At 37.2% G+C, this 22,686-nt stretch overlaps 1 protein-coding gene across 1 annotated transcript in view; it reads right to left on the bottom strand.

Annotated features, from left to right (window-relative positions):
- The window catches only part of LOC149176918 (pyrophosphate-energized membrane proton pump 2-like), a 66,169-nt gene that overhangs the window by 1,082 nt on the left and 42,401 nt on the right, over positions 1 to 22,686 (bottom strand). The window contains exons 9-13 of the mRNA XM_089420016.1: positions 6,990 to 7,177; positions 6,393 to 6,830; positions 5,968 to 6,132; positions 5,147 to 5,302; positions 4,895 to 5,006 (exon numbers count right to left, since the gene is read on the bottom strand). Coding sequence (XP_089276142.1) covers positions 4,895 to 5,006; positions 5,147 to 5,302; positions 5,968 to 6,132; positions 6,393 to 6,830; positions 6,990 to 7,177 — 1,059 coding nt within the window. The remainder of the gene's footprint in view (positions 1 to 4,894; positions 5,007 to 5,146; positions 5,303 to 5,967; positions 6,133 to 6,392; positions 6,831 to 6,989; positions 7,178 to 22,686) is intronic.

The raw sequence follows: 22,686 nt of genomic DNA, 5'->3' as shown, positions 1-22,686 counted from the left end.
GATATTATTTCTATCCCCAAGGAAATGTTCAGTAACCTGATCATGGATTTAAACTTCAAGACAAAGTGATAACACGCATTTATGCCAGCTTCCAAGGGTAAAGATCGCAAGATTAGGATGTTTGTTGGGTATTTGCACCTCGCAGCAGGTGGGTGATGGATTCTTTCACCTGAGAAGCTGTGTTGCTTGCAGACAGTTCTCTCAGTTAATTCCAAAGTCACATGGCTCTGACTCATAATCAATGTTGTTAAAATCGCGATCGGGATTTATTCGGCGCCGGGAAAAAAGCGGAAAAAATCGTAAAAATCGGGAAAAAAGCGGAAAAAATCGGGAAAAAATCGTTTGGCACAAAAATATTCATTTTTTTTCAATTTTTTTAATATCTAAACCATCTACAACATAAAATAAATACATTGACACATAAATATGATAAAAAAACTAATATATAAGGGTAACCCCTTCACTCCTAGGATTTATGGTCTTCCTAAAATCCAATAGGATGGGGTCCCCCTGAGACCCATTGTCAATACCATTGGTGGTCCAACTTACCTCCTGGCCAAGTTCCTCGCTGCTAAGTTGAGACCCTTGGTTGGGAAGACTGAGTCCTTTGTCAAAGACTCAGCTTCTTTTATTGAGGATCTTAAGAAAATTGAACTTGAGCCTGAGGACATTCTGGTAAGTTTCGACGTGGTCTCTCTTTATACTTGTATTCCTATCAATGAGGCCATGAAGGTAATTAATAAGCTAACTGACCCGGATACGGCTAAGTTAGTTGAACTTTGCCTTACCTCCACCTTTTTCAGCTTCGAGGGAGAATTCTATGAGCAGACTTGCGGAGTTGCCATGGGCTCCCCCTTGTCCCCTGTCGTCGCTAATCTCTTCATGGAGGAGTTTGAGTCTAAGGCTTTGGCCTCCTCTCGTCTCTTACCGAAGCTTTGGAAAAGATTCGTTGATGACACTGGTGTTGTCTGGTCTCATGGTCCGGTCGAGCTGGATCGTTTCTTCAGTCACCTCAATAACCAGTCCGCCGCCATTAAATTCACGATGGAAAAAGAAGATAATGGTTGTCTTCCGTTCTTAGATGTTCTCATCTCAAAGAAGGTGGATGGTTCCTTTTCTCATCAGGTGTTTAGAAAGAAGACGCATACTGAACAATACTTGCATGCGTCTTCGCATCATTTCCCCGCTCAGAAGTTAGGGGTCCTTAGCACGCTTGCCACACGTGCTGTTAGAATTTCGGATGAGGAGAGCTTGGAAGCGGAGAAGGCTCATCTCCTTGATGTCTTTGAGAAGAATGGTTATAATAGGCACCTAGGTCATAAAGCCTTCCTCAGGGCCAAGAAGGAGCCTTCCATCCGAAAGGTTCCCAAAGACCGTACCTTGGGTGTGAATCTTCCTTACATCCAAGGGACCACAGATAGGATTGCGAGGGTTCTGAGGAAGTACGATGTGCCCGCAACTTTTAGACCTCTCCGCACTATCCGTAGCTCCCTCAGGTCTGTAAAAGACCCTATTGACCCTAAGGACATGAAGGGCGTCTATGTCATTCCCTGTTCCTGTGGGACCCCTTACATTGGTGAGACTGGTCGCTCTATCAATCAACGGATTAGCGAGCATTCGGCTGACTTAAGACATGGTAGGACCAAGTCCTCAGCCTTGGCTGAGCATGCGGGTAAGACTATGCATCATGTTTGTATAGAAGATGCTCAAGTCATTGCCAAAGTTGCGCAGTTTCACCATCGCAAATTTAGAGAGGCCCTGGAGATTGAGAAAAGGCCGAACAATCTTAATAGGGATGATGGCTGGAAGATTAGCAGTTGCTGGGTCCCAGCCTTGTCTTCCTAGCCTCCTCCTTCCCTTTTGTTAAGTCTTAGGGTTTCTGTCTTCCCTCTCCTCAAGTTCTGGTTTTGGCGGGTTTATCTTATTATTATGGAGTGCATGGGGTATTAATATAATTTCCGGCTTATTGTATTAACCTTATTCCAGGGGGTATTTCAGAATTAGATTTGATTTTTACCTTTATCTGATTTCCTTATATCGAATTAATAAAGACCCCCCCTTTTTTAAACCTTATAAGTAATAAGATAATTAACTAATAACATAGTTAATAAAAATAATTAATGAATATAATTATTAAATTAATGATAAAAGGTGATCTAGTTTTACCAAATGACCCTTAGGTTAAATGGTAAACAAGAAATTAATAAAAATATATGATAACATGAGATAATGGATATACTTTTAATAAACTTGTACTTTTATTTTACCTATTGTAACTATATTTGAGGAATATTAATGGTTTAATTAGAATACTATTTATTGCTTTTAATAATATTAGAACTATAAATTATTAAGAAAATATAGATTATTAGAACTTATTATTTTAATTTCGAATGGGCCTTTACATTTAAATATTAAATTAAAATGATTTTTTGGATTTAAACTTTTACCTATGATAACTAAATCCTAAGAACATTTAATAATATTTAATCGTATTTAAATGATTTGAATAATAATAAATATAGGTTTTATGAAGATATAATTGATTAATGACCATTATATTTAGTTTACCATTATTAATTTACCATAATTTATTAATGACCATTATATCTAGTTTACCATTGGGTCCCTAGATATAAACAATTATTATTAAATAAATACACAGATAGTAATTTAATACTATTTATTTGTAATTAAATAATTTACGAATAATAAAAAAAAATATAGGTTTTTAATAAATATGTAGATTTAATGACCATTATATTTAAAACAATAAATTTATTGTATTATTCAATTAACTAATAATAATATGTCTCTATTAACAATAAAATTATTAGTTTGACTTTGGTCATCAGGTCAAAATTAGCCGTTGCAATATAGCCGTTGGAGTCTCTGCACACTCTATTTAATCAAGCTAAGCCAGATTAGTTCTTCATCTTGTCCTGACGATGAACCACACTGGTTGGTTCGAAACGCGTCGACATAAGATTGATTATGTGATTTTGCCGAAGATTACTAAACAATGTTATGGATCACAGAAGTCTAAATTCCTTAATAATATATAAGATGTTGAATATCATTTCTAGCGCTAAAATCACACATAACATTGAATCATGTCCTGAATAGTAAGTCCTGAGTCCCAACTCAGCCTCAAAATATCAACAAAAAATATGATAATGTATCTCATCATGTCATAATGTCATATACAATAAAATGAAAGTCTAAGACTCTAATCCTATTGATTTCCTCTGCCCCTCTTGCGAGAAAATGTCACTGCTTTCACTGATGTCCTCCGCGCGGACAGCCAAATGAATAAAAAAAAAAACGATTTTTGCATATAAAAGCCCGCTGCCCGCGCCAGTAGGGATTTTTTCACAAAAAATCCCGATTTTTTCGAAAAAATCGGGTATAAAAAAAATTGGCGATTTTTATGGATAAAAATCGCGATTTGATCGGGTTATGGATAAAATCGCGATTTTTTGAAAAAATCGCGATTTTATCGGGATTTTAACAACACTGCTCATAATCATTTATCTTAAATGGGGGGTGTACAGTGTACTTACACCTTGGGCGCACAGGAAGAACGAGAGAAGAAATATTGGCTCCAAAGTCACATGGCTCTGACTCATAATCATTTATCTTAAATGGGGGATGTACTTCTGAACTGTTAACTTCTCAAGCAGATCACTTGATAGATAGAATAAACTTTTAAAACTAATAACAGCTTTTTCCTCTCAACCATGGAAGTTTCAATGTTTTTGAAAGTTGTGCTAGCCAAGGTAAATGTTTCTGACAAGGACTAAAACGCTGACATTATAACAATGGATTAACTTCACCATATAAACTGGATTTGCATACACTAAAACCACAAGAGATTATATATATCCCCAAGGAAATGTTCAGTAACCTGATAATGGATTTAAACTTAAAAGGCAAAGTGATAACGTGCATTTATACCAGCTTCGAAGGGTAAAGATGGCAAGATTAGGATGTTTGTTGGGTATTTGCACCTCGCAGCAAGCAGGTGATGGATTCTTTCACCTCAGAAGCTGTGTTGCTTGCAGACATTTCTCTCAGTTAATTCCAAAGTCACATGGCCCTGACTCATAATCATTTATCTTAAATGGGGGGTGTACCTTGGGCGCACAAGAAGAACAAGAGAAGAAATATTGGCTCCAAATGTTGCCAGGTTTTCAATGTTTCTATGGCTTAAGCAGTTAATGTCTATGACAATGGCTGTTGAAAGTCAGGGTACGGTGGCTGTTAAAAAACACTTTTTTCCTGTTCTATTATGGTTCTTGCAGATAGAAGTTCTGGTTTTTAACACACTCTCCCTTGAGTTTTCCCCTTCCCCTCAGACCAGGAAAAACTTGAAAGTCAGGGTGATCATCTGAGGTCTAACCTAGCTTCTGGAAGGCTGATCTTTTAATTGGGCTTAATGAGCCTTAAATGAATTTAGTAATTTGCAAAAAAAAAATCCATTTCGTACCAAAAAATATATTGATGGCCAAATGCCATATTTTTGCTTATAAGCTATAACTGTTAACGGTCATGCCTTGCAGCCTTTGAACTATGCCCTTTTGGAGTAGACATGACCATCTCATAAGATGAATTTTCAGCAAGGAGTACCCATTATCCTACCCCGGGCACAGGTCTTGGGTAAAATAGCCAAGGCAGGTGCAAATCCTGGGGGATTATGACAGAATAGATACCGCTCTCGAATTCTTAGCCCAACATATTTTTATTATCCTGAGCAGTAATGTGACTTGACATAGATGCCATCTAAATACATCAATAAATAAAATTAAAATAAAATATTAAAAAAATCCTGGAAAAATGACATTTGTAACAAAGAAACCAAGACATGCAGAATATCAGATCAAAGATCTTTTACCAATTAAAACAGGAGATACAACTGCTAAAGCACCAGGCTTTATCATCTCCCGAAGTGAAGCAGTTGCTACTATTGCAACACAACGTGCATAATCTGGCTTCTCTTGATATGTCTGCAACAGAGCATCGCCAGTTTTAGCTGAAGAATCCATTTGCACTCAACATAAAACATATAATAATAATGCTTAAAAAAATGCAGTCCTCAGGCAACAAACCGAAAGCTAAGGAACAACACAATTTTTTGAATACTAACCATTATGCCAGGTCGATCTATAAAGTGCCTCCGCATTTCCTTAACAACTTCCTGGGCTGTTCGACCAACTGCAGAACATGCCCATGCACTGAATAGGAAAATAAGCATCGATCCCAATAGACCTCCAAGAAACACCTCTGGAATAGCTATATCAACCTGTAATAAACTTAAAGCTTACATATTATGTTAGATTTAAAATGCCCACCAAAGATAATAACAAAATTGCAATTCAATGAACTCATGTCAAAACTAATCAAATGAGCAGCTCAAACTAAAAGGAAGTTTGGCAACCTAAAATGTTCTCTAGGCAAGAGTTTCAATGGACTTAAGTGCATCATCCTTAAAACAGCTAACTTTGTAATATAAAAATGATTAACATTTTGGAAATGGCTAGCTATCAAATTTGGAGCTAAAGTCACGAAAACAAAAAACAAGGTCGAAAAACAGGAATACTGAAAAGGAGGGGGATCTGCCCAGAGTTTCTCCATAAAGCATAGGGAGATATAAATTGCATGTGGCATTATATATCCATAAGACAAGCATTTCAGAACACCCAGGTTACTTATTAGCCATAGAAGCATATCTTAAATTAGAGCATCTAATACTACTGAATCTATTTAAGTTGTGAAATGGACTTTGCCCCATCTCACATAACTGCACTCTTAGTCTCTGCTCTGCTAATGACTAAAGTGAAGCTCTTGTATTTACTCAACATCATATAAGACATAAAATATACATTATTTCTATAAATAAAACTTGGTTTCAATCATGTTACTATCCATTATTTAGAAAATTACAAATGTTCTGGAGAAAATACATGCCTGCGTAAACGGTTGATGAGCATAAGCTGATACTTCATCCATATAGGCACTGAATAAAAGAAAAGAAGCTAATGCAGCAGATCCAATTGCAAAGCCTTTGGTGGTTGCTTTTGTGGTGTTCCCGACTGCATCAAGAAGATCTGTAATTTCTCTTACACTTTCAGGCTGCAAGCAGAAATTACAATTGGATTTACAACTTATTCATAAAAACTAGAAGCTGTATCCTATTAGAACTGACAAAAGACTGTGTAACATATACTTCTGGGACAGATAGTCAGGTTCTTAAGACCTGTCCCAAGATACTAAGATATTCAGTTTCTACTTTTCTTCCCTTCTCATATAGGATAATAAACTAGGTTCAAAAGATGAAACAAGACTTGAACAAATTATACTCTTCATTGACAGTGAAACATAGAAACTTTTACCTGTTGACTCATTTCCACAATTCCACCTGCATTATCAGCTATTGGCCCAAACATATCCATTGTCAAAACATATGCTGCAGTACTAAGCATTCCCATAGTAGCTACAGCTGTGCCAAAAAGGCCACCTGTTGGAGTTCCATCGGACTCAACTAGACCTGAAGTTCGTCCAAGCCAGAATGCAGAAATAATAGCCACAGTGATAACAAGTACTGGAAGAGCAGTTGATTCCAAACCCAAGCTAACCCCTGCAATAATATTCGTCCCATGTCCAGTAGAGCTTGACAGTGCCAGTGTCCGTACAGGTTCATATTTGTAATCTGTATAGTATTGAGTGATCCAAACAAAAAGATAGGCTGTTATGATTCCTACTAGCCCACAAAGTGCAAAGTGTAACCATGCCGTAGGAGCTTGATCAGAGTAAAGAAGCCAACGTGTAGACTGTAGCCAGAAAACGACAGAAGAAACAACAGAATATAAGAAACATTTATACAAGTGAGCGAAAAGAATTTGGATATGGAAAAAGTATAAATCACTTGCAACACAAAACTTGACCTTGTAATAGAAATTAATCTGTATGTATATAGAATAGAATCTTACCCCAGCAAATGCAATAACTGCCAAAAATATAGTGATAGAATATCCTTTCTGGAGTATTGCCATGGGATCTTCCACAGGTGACTTTAGACTTGGATCACGTGTACCTCGGATGGAAAGTATTCCACATGCAGATACTATTAAATCAAATGAATGTACGACAAGAGGGAAGAGAATAAAACCAGATGGATCTGCAGAAACAACACACGAACATAAGAACTTAGTTATATGATCATATTCAAAATCCTAGTCAATTTCTTTTCAATAATAATTCTACTTGTGAAAAGAAAACAACCTTCACAAAAGACATGAGCCTTCGCAAAAATTACAATTACCATATAGGACTTGCAATTTCAATTTTTCTTACTACAGTATGTCCCAACAAAGCACATTTCACTCCCTACTATGAACTATTGATACTCTGGTAGTTTTCTCTGAATTACTATGGTAGTTATACAATCAAATTCAAATATCAAAATCAATTTCTCTTCAAACAAAATTCTAATTATGAAATCATGGATCTCAACAAAAGAAAACCTTTACCAAAAATAAGCCAAGATAATGGTTGTTATTGATGCCAAAGACTGTCCAAATGAAAGGGAAAGTGGCATAGTCAAATAGCATATTTCGAGACCTTTCCAACGATATATGGCATGCCTTCTAACTCCTCAAGATTGAGGAGATATGAATTTTTGAATACTCATTATCCATTCTGACAGTTGCACAAGTCGGCCCAGCCAGTGGATAAGTCAGCTCTACCCTAGACCCCAAATGCATTATAAATAGACGTGAGAAGGAGCATTTCTAACAACCGCTCAAGCAAGTTCAGTTCTGTTTTAGCGAGCAGAAGAAGCAGATATGAGGTTCATACCTCATGAACCATTAAGTGAAGTAAAGTCGAGTTGCAGAAGTCTTTTGTGAAGCATTTGCTGAGCTGTGGAAGGAGATTTTGGCATACATTTTGAAGGTTTTTCTGTCTGTTTTGGTTCTGGTTTAAAGGAGGCCAAGTACAGCCCTGTTGAAACCGAGGTCTGTTCTAGAGGCTGAATTCTGTTGAAGCCGAGGTCTCTTCTAAGAGGCTGAAATATGTTCTGTTGAGAGGCCGAGTTCTGAAGGAGGCCAAGCACTAGCTGAGTTGTGTGTTGGTTTAGAGGCCGGGCACTAATTCATCAAGGCTGCCTAAACAGATGTGGAAGCAGATTTGTCAAGGTTAAGTACAAGCTATCATATTAAAGCATGCAAATTTATAAGTTGGTGCTAACAGAGGATTGGTGTCCTCATCTTCTTGACAGTTTGGAGCCTGCAATTTTTGTAAGTTGGTGCTTACAGAGGATTGTAATAAATTGAAGACTGTCTGAAAAGAATTCAAGTTTCAAGTTTGAATTTTCACTTTAATCTCAGTGTTTATGCATTGGGTTGATAATTGATTATGTGATAGGGTTTTATTTTTAAGATTTATAAAGTGAAAAGAATTTAAATCTAAGTGATATAAATTCACCCCCCTCTCAATATCACTGTGTATTTCCAACAATTGGTATCAGAGCAGGTTTCTTCAAGAATAGTCTAACAGCTGGAAGAAGATCTTATAGGGGCCATGGCAAGTCAAGAATGCTCAATCAAAATTCATTTGTTTGATGAAATAAATTTTGCCTTTTGGAAGATAAGAATGAAAACTCACTTGATGTCTCTTGGTGCTGATGTTTGGCAGGCTGTTTTAGATAGATATAAGGATCCATCTTCTCCTACAGCTGATCAAAATCTATGAACTCCATCATAAATGGCTTGTTAGATTCAAAATTTGTTAAAGTTATGCAATGTGAATCAGCTAAAGAGAAGAAGGTTAATTCTCTCAAAAGGCTTGGTGAAAATGTTGAACAAACAACAGTTGTTCAAAAAATGTTAAGGTCTCTTCCTCTGCGTTTTGGTGCCAAAGTCTCTACCATAGAAGAATTAAAGGATTTGGAGAAAATAAAAATGGACAAGCTTTATGGAATTCTCACTACATATGCAAAGAGGACGGGAAACACATCACATAAGGAAGCAGCATTTAAGGCATCGAAGAAATCAAGAAAATGCAAGTCTGGTGGCTGCTCCATTGATGAATCCGGTATAGAAATGGCTCAGCTAATCAGAAAACTAAAGATCCAGTTCCAAAGGTAAGTTACCTCTCATATGTTTTAATTGTGGTAAGATGGGACATTTTGCTAATAAGTGTCCTTTTAGGGAACCAAGTAAAATCTTCGAAAAATAAAATCCTCTCTACTCCAAAGAGCATAATGATTTCTCTGAAGAAGAAGAATATGATTCCGATGATGATGATGATGATCGAACATAGACAAATCAGAAGAGCAAAAAGAAAAAGTAGAAGGTGATGTTGACTGCATAGTGGATCTTAAAGCATAACTCATCAATGCATTAAAAGAGATTGATAACCTCAAGAAGAAGAACAAAAGACCATCCAAGGTAATCATCTTCATCAAGACTAATAGAGAGGAAACAAAATGAGTGGAAGAATTGTTGAACAAACAGCTAAAAGAAAAGGAAAAGGAAGAAAGCTATGAGAAACTTGAAGCGGAAATTGTCTCATTAAGGAAAGACTAAAAGAGAGGAAACAAAATGAGCTGAAAAAGTGTTGAACAAACAGCTGAAAGAAAAGGAAAATGAAGAAAGCTATGAGAAGCTTGAAGCGGAAATTGTCTCATTAAGGAAAGAGATAACGAAGCTCAACAAAACCATAAAAGGCTCTCAAACCCTGGATGCTATTCTCAGTTGTCAATGGCCACCATATAACAATAATGGTCTTGATTATATGGGTGAGACTTCATACAAAGAAGATGCAAATCCCAATTCACCAGAAAAGGAAGTTGAAGAAAATCCTGAAAGCTCCAATCTCAACAAGAGAAAGAACAGAAGTCGAGAAGAGGCTGGAAACATTGCTTCACCAAAAAGCTATGTTGATGCTTTCAAGAAGTCCATTCACAATGCAGGCAGCAATATGACAAGGGGCAAGGACCAGCAATCTTCTCCAAAGCAGAGCAACTCCAGAAGAACTGTTCCATTAAGTCAATCGTACATAGCCATGTATCAAACTATTTTTCTTGATCACGGTTATTCATCCAAAAATTTTGGACATCTAGCAAAAGATTGTAAAGCTTATGTGAAAAATGATTATGAAAGAGGTTCTCATCAAACCTCTAGAAATAAGTTCGTAGACAACAGAATCAGAGATAATGATGGCTTCAATAACAGAAATCATAATTCATTTGCTCCATTATCCAAGTATAGTGTAGAGTGTTACAAATGCAACAATTTTGGACATATGGCACGAGACTGTCCTACAAAATCAAGAGGAAGGTTTTGGAAGAAAAAACAAGAACTACCAACAGAAAAATGCCTTGCTTGAAAATGAAAGCAATCTTAGAATCAAATGTTTAAGATCAGACAGAGGAGGTGAATTTACCTCAGTGACTTTAATGAATTTTGTGAGAAATATGGAATCAAGAGACAACTTTCAGTTGCAAGAACTCCACAACAGAATGGAGTGATAGAAAGAAAGAACAAATCAGCGTGAGAAGCAGCAAAAACAATGATGCTAGAAGCAAAATTATCACATAAGTTTTGGAAAAGCACAGTTGTTGCGACAGTTTACATCGGGAACAGTGCACAACTCTGAGTTAATAGTGACAAGACACCATATAAGCTATGGAAGCGCAAGCCAGATTCAATTAAGTATTTCAGAATTTTTGGATGCAAATGTTACGTGAAGATAAATGACGATAAATTAGGAAATTTTGATTCTAGAGTAGACGAAGGAATCTTCATTGGATACTAAACAAGAAGTAAACCTTACAAATGCTCCAATAAAATACTTCGCAATGTTGTGGATAGATTCTAGAATTGATGTAAGAATAGACGAAGAATTGCCAAAGAATAGACGAAGCACCGAAGACAGTTTTTAAGTTTGTCCAAAAACATCATCCAGAGAATCAAATGTTTAAGATCAGACAGAGGAGGTGAATTTACCTCAGATGACTTTAATGAATTTTGTGAGAAATATGGAATCAAGAGACAACTTTCAGTTGCAAGAACTCCACAACGGAAAGGAGTCATAGAAAGAAAGAACAAATCAGCGTGAGAAGCAGCAAAAACAATGATGCTAGAAGCAAAATTACCACATAAGTTTTGGAAAGGCGCAGTTGTTGCAACAGTTTACATCGGGAACAGTGCACAACTCTGAGTTAATAGTGACAAGACACCATATAAGCTATGGAAGCACAAGCCAGATTCAATTAAGTATTTCAGAATTTTTGGATGCAAATGTTACGTGAAGATAGATGACGATAAATTAGGAAATTTTGATTCTAGAGTAGACGAAGGAATCTTCGTTGGATACTAAACAAGAAGTAAACCTTACAAATGCTCCAATAAAATACTTCGCAATGTTGTGGATAGAATTGACGTAAGAATAGACGAAGAATTGCCAAATAATAGACAAAGCGCCAAAGACAGTTTTTAAGTTTGTCCAAAAACATCATCCAGAGAACCAAATTATTGCAGACATTGACACAAGTATACAAACCAGAAGAAGAATGACCAATTCATCAGGAAAAATCAATCTTGGCTTGCTATCCAAAATAGAGCCAAAGGACTTTGCACAAGCCAATAAGGACCAATATTGGGTGAATGTTATGGAAGAAGAATTGAATCAAATTGAGAAAAATGAAACCTAGGAACCTGTTCCACGAATGAAAGACAAAAATGTGATCAAGACGAAGTGGGTATCAAAAACAAAATGAATGAAGATCTAGAGAACAAAATTATTGGAGATGTTGATGCAAGTATGCAAACCAAGAGAAGAATGACCAGTTCACCAAGAAAAATCAATCTTGCCTTGATATCCAAAATAGAGCCAAAGGACTTTGCACAAGTGACAAGCCAATAAGGACCAGCATTGGGTAAAATCTATGGAAGAAGAATTGAATCAAATTGAGAAAAGAACCTAGAATTTTTGCCACGACCGAAAGACAAAAGCATTATCAGGACAAAGTGGGTATTCAAAAACAAAATGAATGAAGATGGACAAGTTATTAAAAATAAGGCAAGACATGCAAGGGATATGCACAAATTGAAGGAATCGATTTGGAAGAAACCTTTTCTCCAATTGCCAGATTAGAAGCGATAAGAATGTTTTTGGCATTTGCATGTACTAAAGGCTTCAAAGTTGTTCAGATAGATATTAAACCAGCCTTTCTAAATGGATATTTAAAGGAAGAGGTATACATCGAACAAACAGAAGGTTCTGACTTCTCTGAAAATAAAAATTATGTGTGAAAAATGAAGAAAGATCTTTATGGGTTACAACAGGCTCCAAGAGCTTGGTATGCCAGGCTAGACCACTATCTTCAACAAGAAGGTTTCAAAAGAGCGGATGTTGACAACAATCTCTACATCAAGATGGAAAAAGACAGCTTATTAATTACACATGTATGTGGATTATCTCATTTTTTGAAGCAATGATGATGAGATGAGTGTTACAAATGCAACAATTATGGACATATGGCACGAGACTGTCCTACAAAATCAAGAGAAAGGTTTTGGAAGAAAAAACAAGAACTACCAACAGAAAAATGCCTTACTTGAAAATGAAAGCAATCTTAGGATCAAATGTTTAAGATCAGACAGAGGAGGTGAATTTACCTCAGATGACTTTAATGAATTTTGTGAGAAATATGGAATCAAGAGACAACTTTCAGTTGCAAGAACTCCACAACCAAATGGAGTCATAGAAAGAAAGAACAAATCAGCGTGAGAAGCAGCAAAAACAATGACGCTAGAAGCAAAATTACCACATAAGTTTTGGAAAGACACAGTTGTTGCAACAGTTTACATCGGGAACAGTGCACAACTCTGAGTTAATAGTGACAAGACACCATATGAGCTATGGAAGCGCAAGCCAGATTCAATTAAGTATTTCAGAATTTTTGGATGCAAATGTTACGTGAAGATAAATGACGATAAATTAGGAAATTTTGATTCTAGAGTAGACAAAGGAATCTTCATTGGATACTAAACAAGAAGTAAACCTTACAAATGCTCCAATAAAATACTTCGCAGTGTTGTGGATAGAATTGATGTACGAATAGACGAAGAACTGCCAAAGAATAGACGAAGCACCGAAGACAGTTTTTAAGTTTGTCCAAAAACATCATCCAGAGAACCAAATTATTGCAGACATTGACACAAGTATACAAACCAGGAGAAGAATGACCAATTCATCAGGAAAAGTCAATGTTGTGTTATGCCCTGAAAATGCAAGTTCATTTTGCATTTTCGAAAGCATTCTTTTAAACAGCATTGTGCCAGCAGATGCAAACTTCGGGAATTTGGTACGAGTTATGGGTTCTAACCTCATCTTATTTATCATGCATTGGAGAGATGTTGATGGAGGTTTCACCTTTCATTCTTCATGTTGAATGATATTTACTTTCAATGTATATTTCAATGTTAAGTTCACATATTTGGACTCTGGAGGCATTATTGCACATGTGGCAATATTTCACTTTTAGGACACTTCGGTATATATTATTGTGCATATTTCTACATTGACAATCTCATCTTGTTTATCACGCATCAGAGTGTTGATGAAAGTTCACCTTTCTTTATTCATGTTGAATGACATTTAATTTGGAGGTCTATTTGATTTGCTAAGTTCACATATTTGGAAGCACTATTGCACATGTGGCAATATTTCACTTTTGGGTCGCTCTGCTATATATTATTGTGAATGTTTCTCCATTAAAAGTCTCTTTCACAATCCCTAGGTAGTCTCTACATGTTTGAAAGCAAAAGTCATCATCCTTATATGGACATTCAACACACTTACAAGAAAAGTGAGAAGCTTCTGCAAGGACAGCTTGCATTAAGATAGCCAAACATCAGACAAGTATTGATTTCAAGAACATTGAAGCTTGTAGGAGTGTTCATCCTCCAAGTGAGTTTGTTATGTTGTAGAGTACTCTTGCCGGGAAAAGAGCACAGTATCATTTAAGGGGTTTATTAATATTCCAAGTGGTCAAAGAGGAGCACCCTTGATTAAGACATCACAAGTAGCATGGATGCAAGATTCAAGGAACAAGTTACAGGCTAAGTCACCTGACACGGGGACACGAAGGACACAAGGATTCGAGTGCCGGACACAGACACGTTGACCCGTTGGAATGATTTTGATTACAAGGATTGATGACTCATGAGCTATTGACTGCCTTCAGGGTTGTAGTTGTTTTGTATTTGCTATTTCTATTTGTCATTGGCATTGCTACTAACTATGTAACACTGTACACATTTTGATTTTGATGACTTAATGAGAAAAATACCATATCTTGTCTTTCTCCTATTGGATCATTGATGAATATGTATTATGATTTATCAATTATGTAACAATTGTGTTTGTATGCATAATGTTACTTTGTAAAACTTACATCTATATGAAGATCTATGTTTGAATCAATGAATTTGTATCATGAATGAGAATTTGTGTAAGAAATATCTAATATGCACTGACCTCTTGCTTGAATCGCCTCCAAAATGCTCCCATGCCGTTTGCTCTTAGCTCTCACACACTCACAGCAAACCCACAATGACTTTGGTGAAGTTAGAATGGTTGAATCACACGTTTATAGCTACGCGGAGGGCAAAAATCCGTCACACGTCCTGGAATCGAGACACGACGTTAAGCACATGGTAATTGGCCAGATGAAAGGTACTTCCCATGAGTCCAGAACTACACGGGTAGGGTGTATGTTGGGGCATCAGCAAGAGAAGGTGAACCACTCATCCTATGCATATGTCAATCATAGGGGAAGGTGAACCACTCACCTTACACACATGTCATCATGGGGTATCACAGGGGAAGGTGAACTGCTCACCCTATACACAGAGCACCAATAGGGAAGGTGAACCACTCACCCTATGGTTGCTCATAGCTCCAAGAAGTACCCCAAGTCCCCAAGAGCTCCCAAAGCTCAACGTCCAACTCAAGAAAGACCCTAATATCAATGTGCTTGGAGCAGTCGTGGAACACAGGATTCTTTGAAAGGCGAATCCCACTCTATTTGTCACGGTATTTCACTATGGTATCCAACACGTGCTCAAATAGCTCACTGAAGAGCTTCCTCAACCATGTAGCTTCACAACATGCCATACTGGATGCAATGTATTCGGCCTCAACGGTGCTTAAAGCAACTGATTTCTACTTCCTGCTCATCCATGAAATCAAGACAGACTCTGATTAGAAGCAACATCCTTATATGCTCTTTCGATCCACCACATTACCAGCCCATTCAGCATTAGTATATCTATGTAGCCTCAAATTCCCAACAGTGCATTTCAATCCATAGTTGATTGTGCCATAGAGATATCTCAAGAGATTCTTAGCAACAATTCAATGTATGTGATGAGGCTCGCCATAAATTAACTCAATGTATTCACATCAAAACATATATCCAATTGGGAGTTTACCAAGAACATCTGGGCCCTCACAAGTTGTTGACACTCAGAAGGATTTCCCAGTTCGGGCCTAGTAGCACTTCCACATTTTCTTAAAGTTGAGTTCCATTGGAGTAGACACACACTTGCAATCCACCATCCCGCATCTCTCGAGCAGCTTCACAATGTATTTTCCTTGTGAACGGAAAATCTCACATGGCTTTTGCCAGACCTCCAAGCCTAGGAAGTGGTGCATCAGACCCAAGTCCTTCATCTCGAACTTGGAAGCCAATTCCCTCTTGCATTGATAAACGAGAGGGTCTGCACCTGTCAAAAAGAGATCATCTACATAAAGGACCAAAACGGGAGGCAAGTCCTTTTCAACCTTGAAGTATAGGTTAGGATCAACATCGCTCCTTATAATTCCCAGCATCATAAGATAGCTATCAATCCTTTCATACCAAGCCCTAAGGGCTTGATTCAACCCATAGAGGGCTTTCATTAACCTACATACGTGTGTCCTTTGATCTTGTACTTCGAACCCTTGAGGTTGTTCCAAGTAGACTTCCTCCTTAAGCGAGCCAATGCAAGAAAGAAGTTTTAACATCCATTTGATGTAGGCTCCATCTTTAAGAGGTAGCGAGAGTAATAATCGATCAGATACTGGTATATCAAGCAATCAGTGCAAATATCTCGTTAGATTTGAAGTAAGATGTAGTAGCCATTAGTCCAATAGTCTTGTCTCATAGACCTCTCTTATTGATTGCCTTTTTTTTCTCTTGCTTGGGCTTTGTCTTCACCTGTGCTCTGATACCATGTTAAATTTAGTTAACAATGGTATGTTTTATGCTTAGCACAATTACTTCAATGTACTTTAAACATACCAATGACAATTCTCCAAATTAGTTTCCAATAGCAATCACATTGACAACAATTGTAGATAGAACACAAAATAAAATGCAAAAGACAAGCCAAGACAAGAGAACACCAAATTTGGCGGATGCCAGGGAAAAACCGCTATGTGGGGGAAACCCTTTGATCAATTCTTCTTATTATTATATCAAATGTTCAATAGAGAGAGAGAGTACAATTGTAGAAATTGACTTGCCAAATCAAAGTCAAAACAACCTTGACAATTCTGCAGTCAACTGCAATCAAACTTTAGCCATAACCAGAAAGTCAAAGATGGTCAACACAATTGTAAAACTTGCCTCCTTGAGCTTGGTCAACCTCAATCAAATTTGGCCTTGTTGATTAAAATTAGCTCAAAACAATGCAGTCAAAGGAGAGAGAGAATCTGCTGTAATTTTATGTTGTCCAGTTTGTAGTCAAACTTGAAGTCAACGCTGGTAAAATTATCCAGATCTTCTCGATTTTTGTGCCCAAAAATGCAACCTAGAGAAATAGAAACAACCCTCCCAAAAACACAGTCAAAATAGGTCAAAGAGTCCCTGGTCAATGTTGGTCAAACTTGGTCAACTCCTGAAATTTTCGGCCCTGCAATTCAATGCAAAAACTCGTCCTTCTTGCCACGTGTGAGAGAGAGAAGTTGTCCAATAGTTGTACAAACCAATGAGAGAATGAGAGAGAAGAATGTATGAGCGATGATAATGCCAAATGAGGTGAGAAGTCACTTGTATTTATACAAGTCATTGAGGGTGAAGAGTCATGTCCATTGGGCTTCATGAGCCTACATGATGATGTGGCCGACCTAAACAATTTGAACATGTGTGGGCATAAATTCAAAATCACACTTCTGCTTATCCAATTAGATGATCTTTATATCAATTTTGGTTCTCTCGGAAAGAGGAATTTAATGCAATCATCATCTCCATCAAATGGGTTGTCCCATGGTGGAATTTGGCCCTAGTTTCCAATTTTAACAATGTCTAATCATGATGGTTTAGATCAAAGCTAGCACCCAATTAAAAATAAAGTGAATGACATAGTGAGACTTTAAAAATAAAGTGAATGACATAGTGAGACTAAGACACATGGAACCCTAAAGAAGCAACATGATTAAATAAATCAACAATATGCTTATCAAGTGGGTGACTACCATCTTTAAGGAATTCGACATGGAATCCCTCCTCATCAACAGCTTGATTCTTGCTCATAACTGCGCTAACACTCCTCAAGTCTCCATGAAAAAAAATATGACAAGGGGAAGGGGCATGGAGTATGGATAGGATGATGCACTAAAATATCATATAAGGGTTGTCATAGAGGAATACATGGACTAAGAATCTAAAAATCCATGAGGGAGAAGCGTACATCTAGACAAAAAAAGACGCCAAAAAGTCTTATACCAATAAATGAGGGCATCATGAAGCTCACATGCATAAAGAAACACTTGCTTTTCATAGAAAAGGAGACATGGAGAAGATATTCGACATCCAAGGATAAACAAGGGATTTCGAGGAATAATGAATCAGAATTGCCCATGGAGGACTTTATAATCATAGTCTAAGTCACATGGTTCGTCGAACTTGAACCTTGGTGTTCGAATTTCAACAAACCCAAAAGCAACTTTTAAATTCGACTCAAGTTCAGCTCAAGTTCGACATGTTCGGATGTTTCAATTCAAAATCACTCTATTCAATTTTCAGTTTTACCGTCAGACCTTCAAACCACCATACAGCCATCAAGTGTGCAGTCAAAAGAAAAGTTTATACATGTACCCTCGAACCTCCATACAGTTGTTAAATGCGTGCCCTACACGTGAGTTGAAAAACTAAAAGGGAGGGTTAGAAGCCTACATAGCATTTTGGCCTCGGCATCGATAATAACATGAAAATCCAAATAGAAGAGTTATGTGTTACTTAGAAATCGACACAAGCATGTTGAAGCTCATTGGGATAGTTTCGGTTTAACAATATATTTATTTATGTTTTAATTTTTTATTTATTTAATATGAAACGATAAGATGTTTAAAAATATTCCATCAAAGTTATGACAAATATTTGGCGAATGAGTTTTCAATTACATTTACCATAAATTTATTAACATCATCATTCAAGTATAATGAATATTATAAATGAATAATGATATTTATTAAACAATAACAGTATATAGTATTATTATTATTAAAATTATTCATATATAATGCATTTAATAAATAAATAAAATTCATATTCATATATATATATTTCAACTAATCCCAAACCTCAATCAAATTTTATTACAAAATTTGAATTCGAATTGAACTTAATCATTGTCAAACCCAAATTAGAACCTGAATTGTGTGACATTAATCATAATCATGCCAATTTTTCATGGGATAGATACTAATCTTGGGGGCGCAAGCGGAATGTTGTATGGTTTGAGCATAAAATAAAGAATAAATCCCAAATGACCATATTCTCAACTAAACTTGTGCCAAGGAGAAGTTGAGAAGATGTAAAACCAATCAACAAACAAGAGATATAGATATCTACAAGACAATCATCAAATAGAATGGTAGGGCAAGGTGTGTCAAAAGGAGCTAAACAAGTGGGAAGGGGGGGCATAGAGAAGAAGCGGGGAGACAATGAAGTGTCAAATGTGGGGGAGCAATACCTAGGTCAAGATGTAATCAACCACACCATGTCTCTTGCACAAGACACATCCATAAGTGTTTAACACATGGACACATTCCCAGGACATATGTCTTGAATAGGACACATGTCCCACAAGTGTTTGACACATGGACAAGCATCCAAGTGTCCAACACGCTAGAGGCACAAAATACAACTTTGGGGGAGTGTCATGTTTCACTTTTGACCATTCTCTGCAAACATAAAAAGTAGACCATTCATATTCCATTTTGCAAAAGTTTAAGTGACCAAACCTCTCATGTCATATGCAACTCACTTCACCATTATGAAAAGGAATGAAAATTTGTGTGCAAAAAGATAAGATAATTTTATTAACGTCCAACAAATGACCACAAACGTAGGTCAATGACACTGAAGAAGAGCACAATAAGCATGAAACCAATATGGGAGTGCAACTGCAACTCCTAGAAATGTTGAAAATCCCATAAAGAATGAAGCAAACAAATTGTAGTGTTGTCGCAACATGCATATAAAACACTGTGGCACAATACAAAATAATCAATAGCTTGTCAAAAAAAAATGACCAGGATAGGAAGATTAGGTGATGGAGTTAAAGACATCAAGAGCTCTTGACTTTGATTGTTGATGGTGAGAAAGACAAACTAAGCACTTGCTCACTATCAAAGCCCCCCCGAGCCAACACTGGGTCTAGCCATATGATCTTGCAAGGGATATAGGAGCAAGGAATACTCCTAGCATCCAAGGTAGAAGCAAAGAAACTCTGAATAGGTCATTGGTCGCTCTTATGAAACTAGGAGGTAATCGGACGGGCGGAGGGTGCATGCTCTAGAATTATTTGGAACCAGTCCCTCTCATGCTCAAGGGCCTATGAACTAATGTATGGTTTAACATCGCCAAGCTAGTCTCAATGGTATCTGTCAATGCCCCAAAGGGGAAGGTTGAGAAGAGACCTGAAATTTCACCCTTCTATTGCCTATTGCACCCTGAGCTTCTAAACATCACTTCTGGTTCAAATCTGAAAGATCCACAATTCCGGTTAACTTGATGATTTTATAAAATTTATGGTTCATGTAGTGGAGCAGTGATATTTTTCCCCTAGTTTACCTTAGGGATTTTAACAAAAAACATTGTATAGAATATGCAACAAAGATATAAATCAATACTGAAATTTTATTCACAAAATAACTCTTCAATTCTCTAACTGTGATTTGTAAATGGCACTATTGCGATAACCGTGTTAAACAACTTCTATTAAATAATTCAACAGTAACCAATCCAATCCACAAATTACAGTACAGCAATGATTTGCAACATAATTAGGCAGCAGCATAACTATTACTATAAACAGTTTGGAGGGATGGAGTCATATTCAAGCCCTTTATTACAAGCAGAACCCTTTCAAGTGTAACTCCTGCCATGAATATGAACACTCTGCAAAGAACTGCACAAGAATTCAAGAAACACAACCCCTTTTGAAGCAAGCTCCAATTTCTCATAACAGTAATGAGCAAAAATCATTTAAACAAGTATCTAGAAGACGCATGAAGAGGTAGCCCAAGTGAGCGGTATCCCAAGTGAGTGGTAGCCCGCAAAAATACCTTTGTCAGACCTATCCAACTCCCCCGTCAACATTTTTGAAGACCAAGAAGAAGCAAAAGAGGAAAGATTAGAGGCAGATACTCCAAAAACTCGTTCTAACTAGAACAATTGATGTTCAAGAGGAAATTGAGAAAACAGTTCCAAATATTACAAAAATGATCCTATCTGGGGTAGGATTAACAACAACCCAAGAGAATGAAACAAAAGTAGACGGGGAATTAGAGGAAAAGAAGCAAGAGGAGGTATTGATAGATAAAGAGGAAGATGCAAAGATAAACTGGAAACATGACCTTCAAATACTGAAATTTTATTCACAAAATAACTCTTCAATTCTCTTAACTGTGATTTGTAAATGGCACTATTGTGATAACCGTGTTAAACAATTTCTACGTGTTGCTTCCAAAGAGAATATGTTGTGCCAAAACAAGTAAATGAAGTGTCTAGGTAGGGTAGGATCAGATCCACCGAAACTAAAAAGGATTAGCTAGGGTGGGATCACCTCCACCAAAACTAATCAAGAAGGGGGGGTCTTAAAACCCTCAGAGGCTCAGGCTCGAGAAAATCAAAGATATTCCAATCCAAATTGATGATGAAAATGTGATCTCAGCTCTCCTTTATTTATTGATTTCCTCATGGGGTTCTCTCCTCCTTAATCAAATGTGAGGGGTTCATGTGCAACCCCCAATTTGGGCTTCTTTGCCCCAACTACCCCAAAATTTACCCATTGCTGCCCCAAACGATGGATAATTGGGTTTTCCCCTTTATCAATGACTATAGTCTACAAGGTTGGATAGGCTACTTCGTCCTTCCGTGGGTGATTAATCAATAGGGGACATTACACGTTGCGAAGTTGGACCGATTTATTGACAAAGCAAAACCAAAAGGAAACTTGCTCTCTTTCCTACAAATATTTGTGGAGGTAAATCTAGAGAAGGGCCTCCCAGAGATTATAAATTAATATAAATGGGTGGGGCCACCAGTAAGCCCTACATTACAAGCAAATTCTTTTAAAGTGCAACGCCTAGCATCTTTATGGTCATTTTTTTTCCAAAAACTGCCCAAAAATCCAACCAGAGCAGCTCCACCCAAAGCAACTGCTGAATAAAGAATATCGAGTTTAGAAAGGTGGCTAATGGATGCAGAAGTTCCAGAAGTTTAGAAAGGTGGCTAATGGATGCAGAAGTTTAGAAAGGTGGCTAATGGATGTTGTGGCTAATGGAGCCACAACATCCAAATCCACCAAACAGGGCCAACCACATTGAGCAACAAAATTTGAAGTTTTTGAAAGGATCAAGGAAAGGCAAATGAAGGGGAACAGAAACCACCAGAAGATCCTAAATCTAGAACAACTCCTTGAGGTGGTGCAAATACTCCCAAGTCCCATGCAGATCAAGAGATTTATGACCCAATAGGGACAGAAGAGGAGGAAGCAAGCGGCGGACAAGAAGGAAGTGTGGGAAGCAAAGGAGGAAGTACAGGAAGAAAAAAGGATGCATGGGAATCAGAGGAGTGAGAAGAGAAAGCAGAAACAAAAGAGGAAGTAGAGGAGAAATGGAAACAAAAGAGCATTGAAGCTCACACTGATCTGCCTCCATTGTGGCATGCTTATTCAACTAAGACAAATGAATCTCTTCCGCTCACTGGGGTCCTGAAGAAAGACTCGCACCCCTCCTCTCCTCTGACTATGGAAGAAAGTCAAGTAGGGATCAGAGAGAAAATAAAGCAGAATCAAGAATTCCTTCTGATGATCCTCCAAAAGACTATCATGCATTGTTTATGCTTCAATTATGTAACCAATTTGTAAGAATTTATTCTTGTATTCAAGACTGTCAAAACGAGTATTAGTAGGAACAAAAACTGGCTTCACTTCTTTCAGTACTTCGATGGGAGGAGGAAAGACTGCAAGGCATTCCTTTTAAATTTTGTATTAACCTGATGGATGGTTCAACCAAAGCCTTCTTTTAAAACAAAAGTTCTGTTATAAATAAAGTCTAATGAGATAGATAGCACTAACGACTTGGACAATCCACCTTATATTCTAATAGTTATTTCCGTATTAC

Source organism: Pinus tabuliformis, chromosome 4_1 (genome assembly GCF_031772625.1).
Source record: "Pinus tabuliformis cultivar Carrire ecotype Pingquan chromosome 4_1, CPIR1, whole genome shotgun sequence".
Classification (NCBI taxonomy): domain Eukaryota; kingdom Viridiplantae; phylum Streptophyta; class Pinopsida; order Pinales; family Pinaceae; genus Pinus; species Pinus tabuliformis.
Note: the sequence above shows the minus strand (reverse complement) of the source record. Positions and strands in the feature narration are given on the sequence as shown.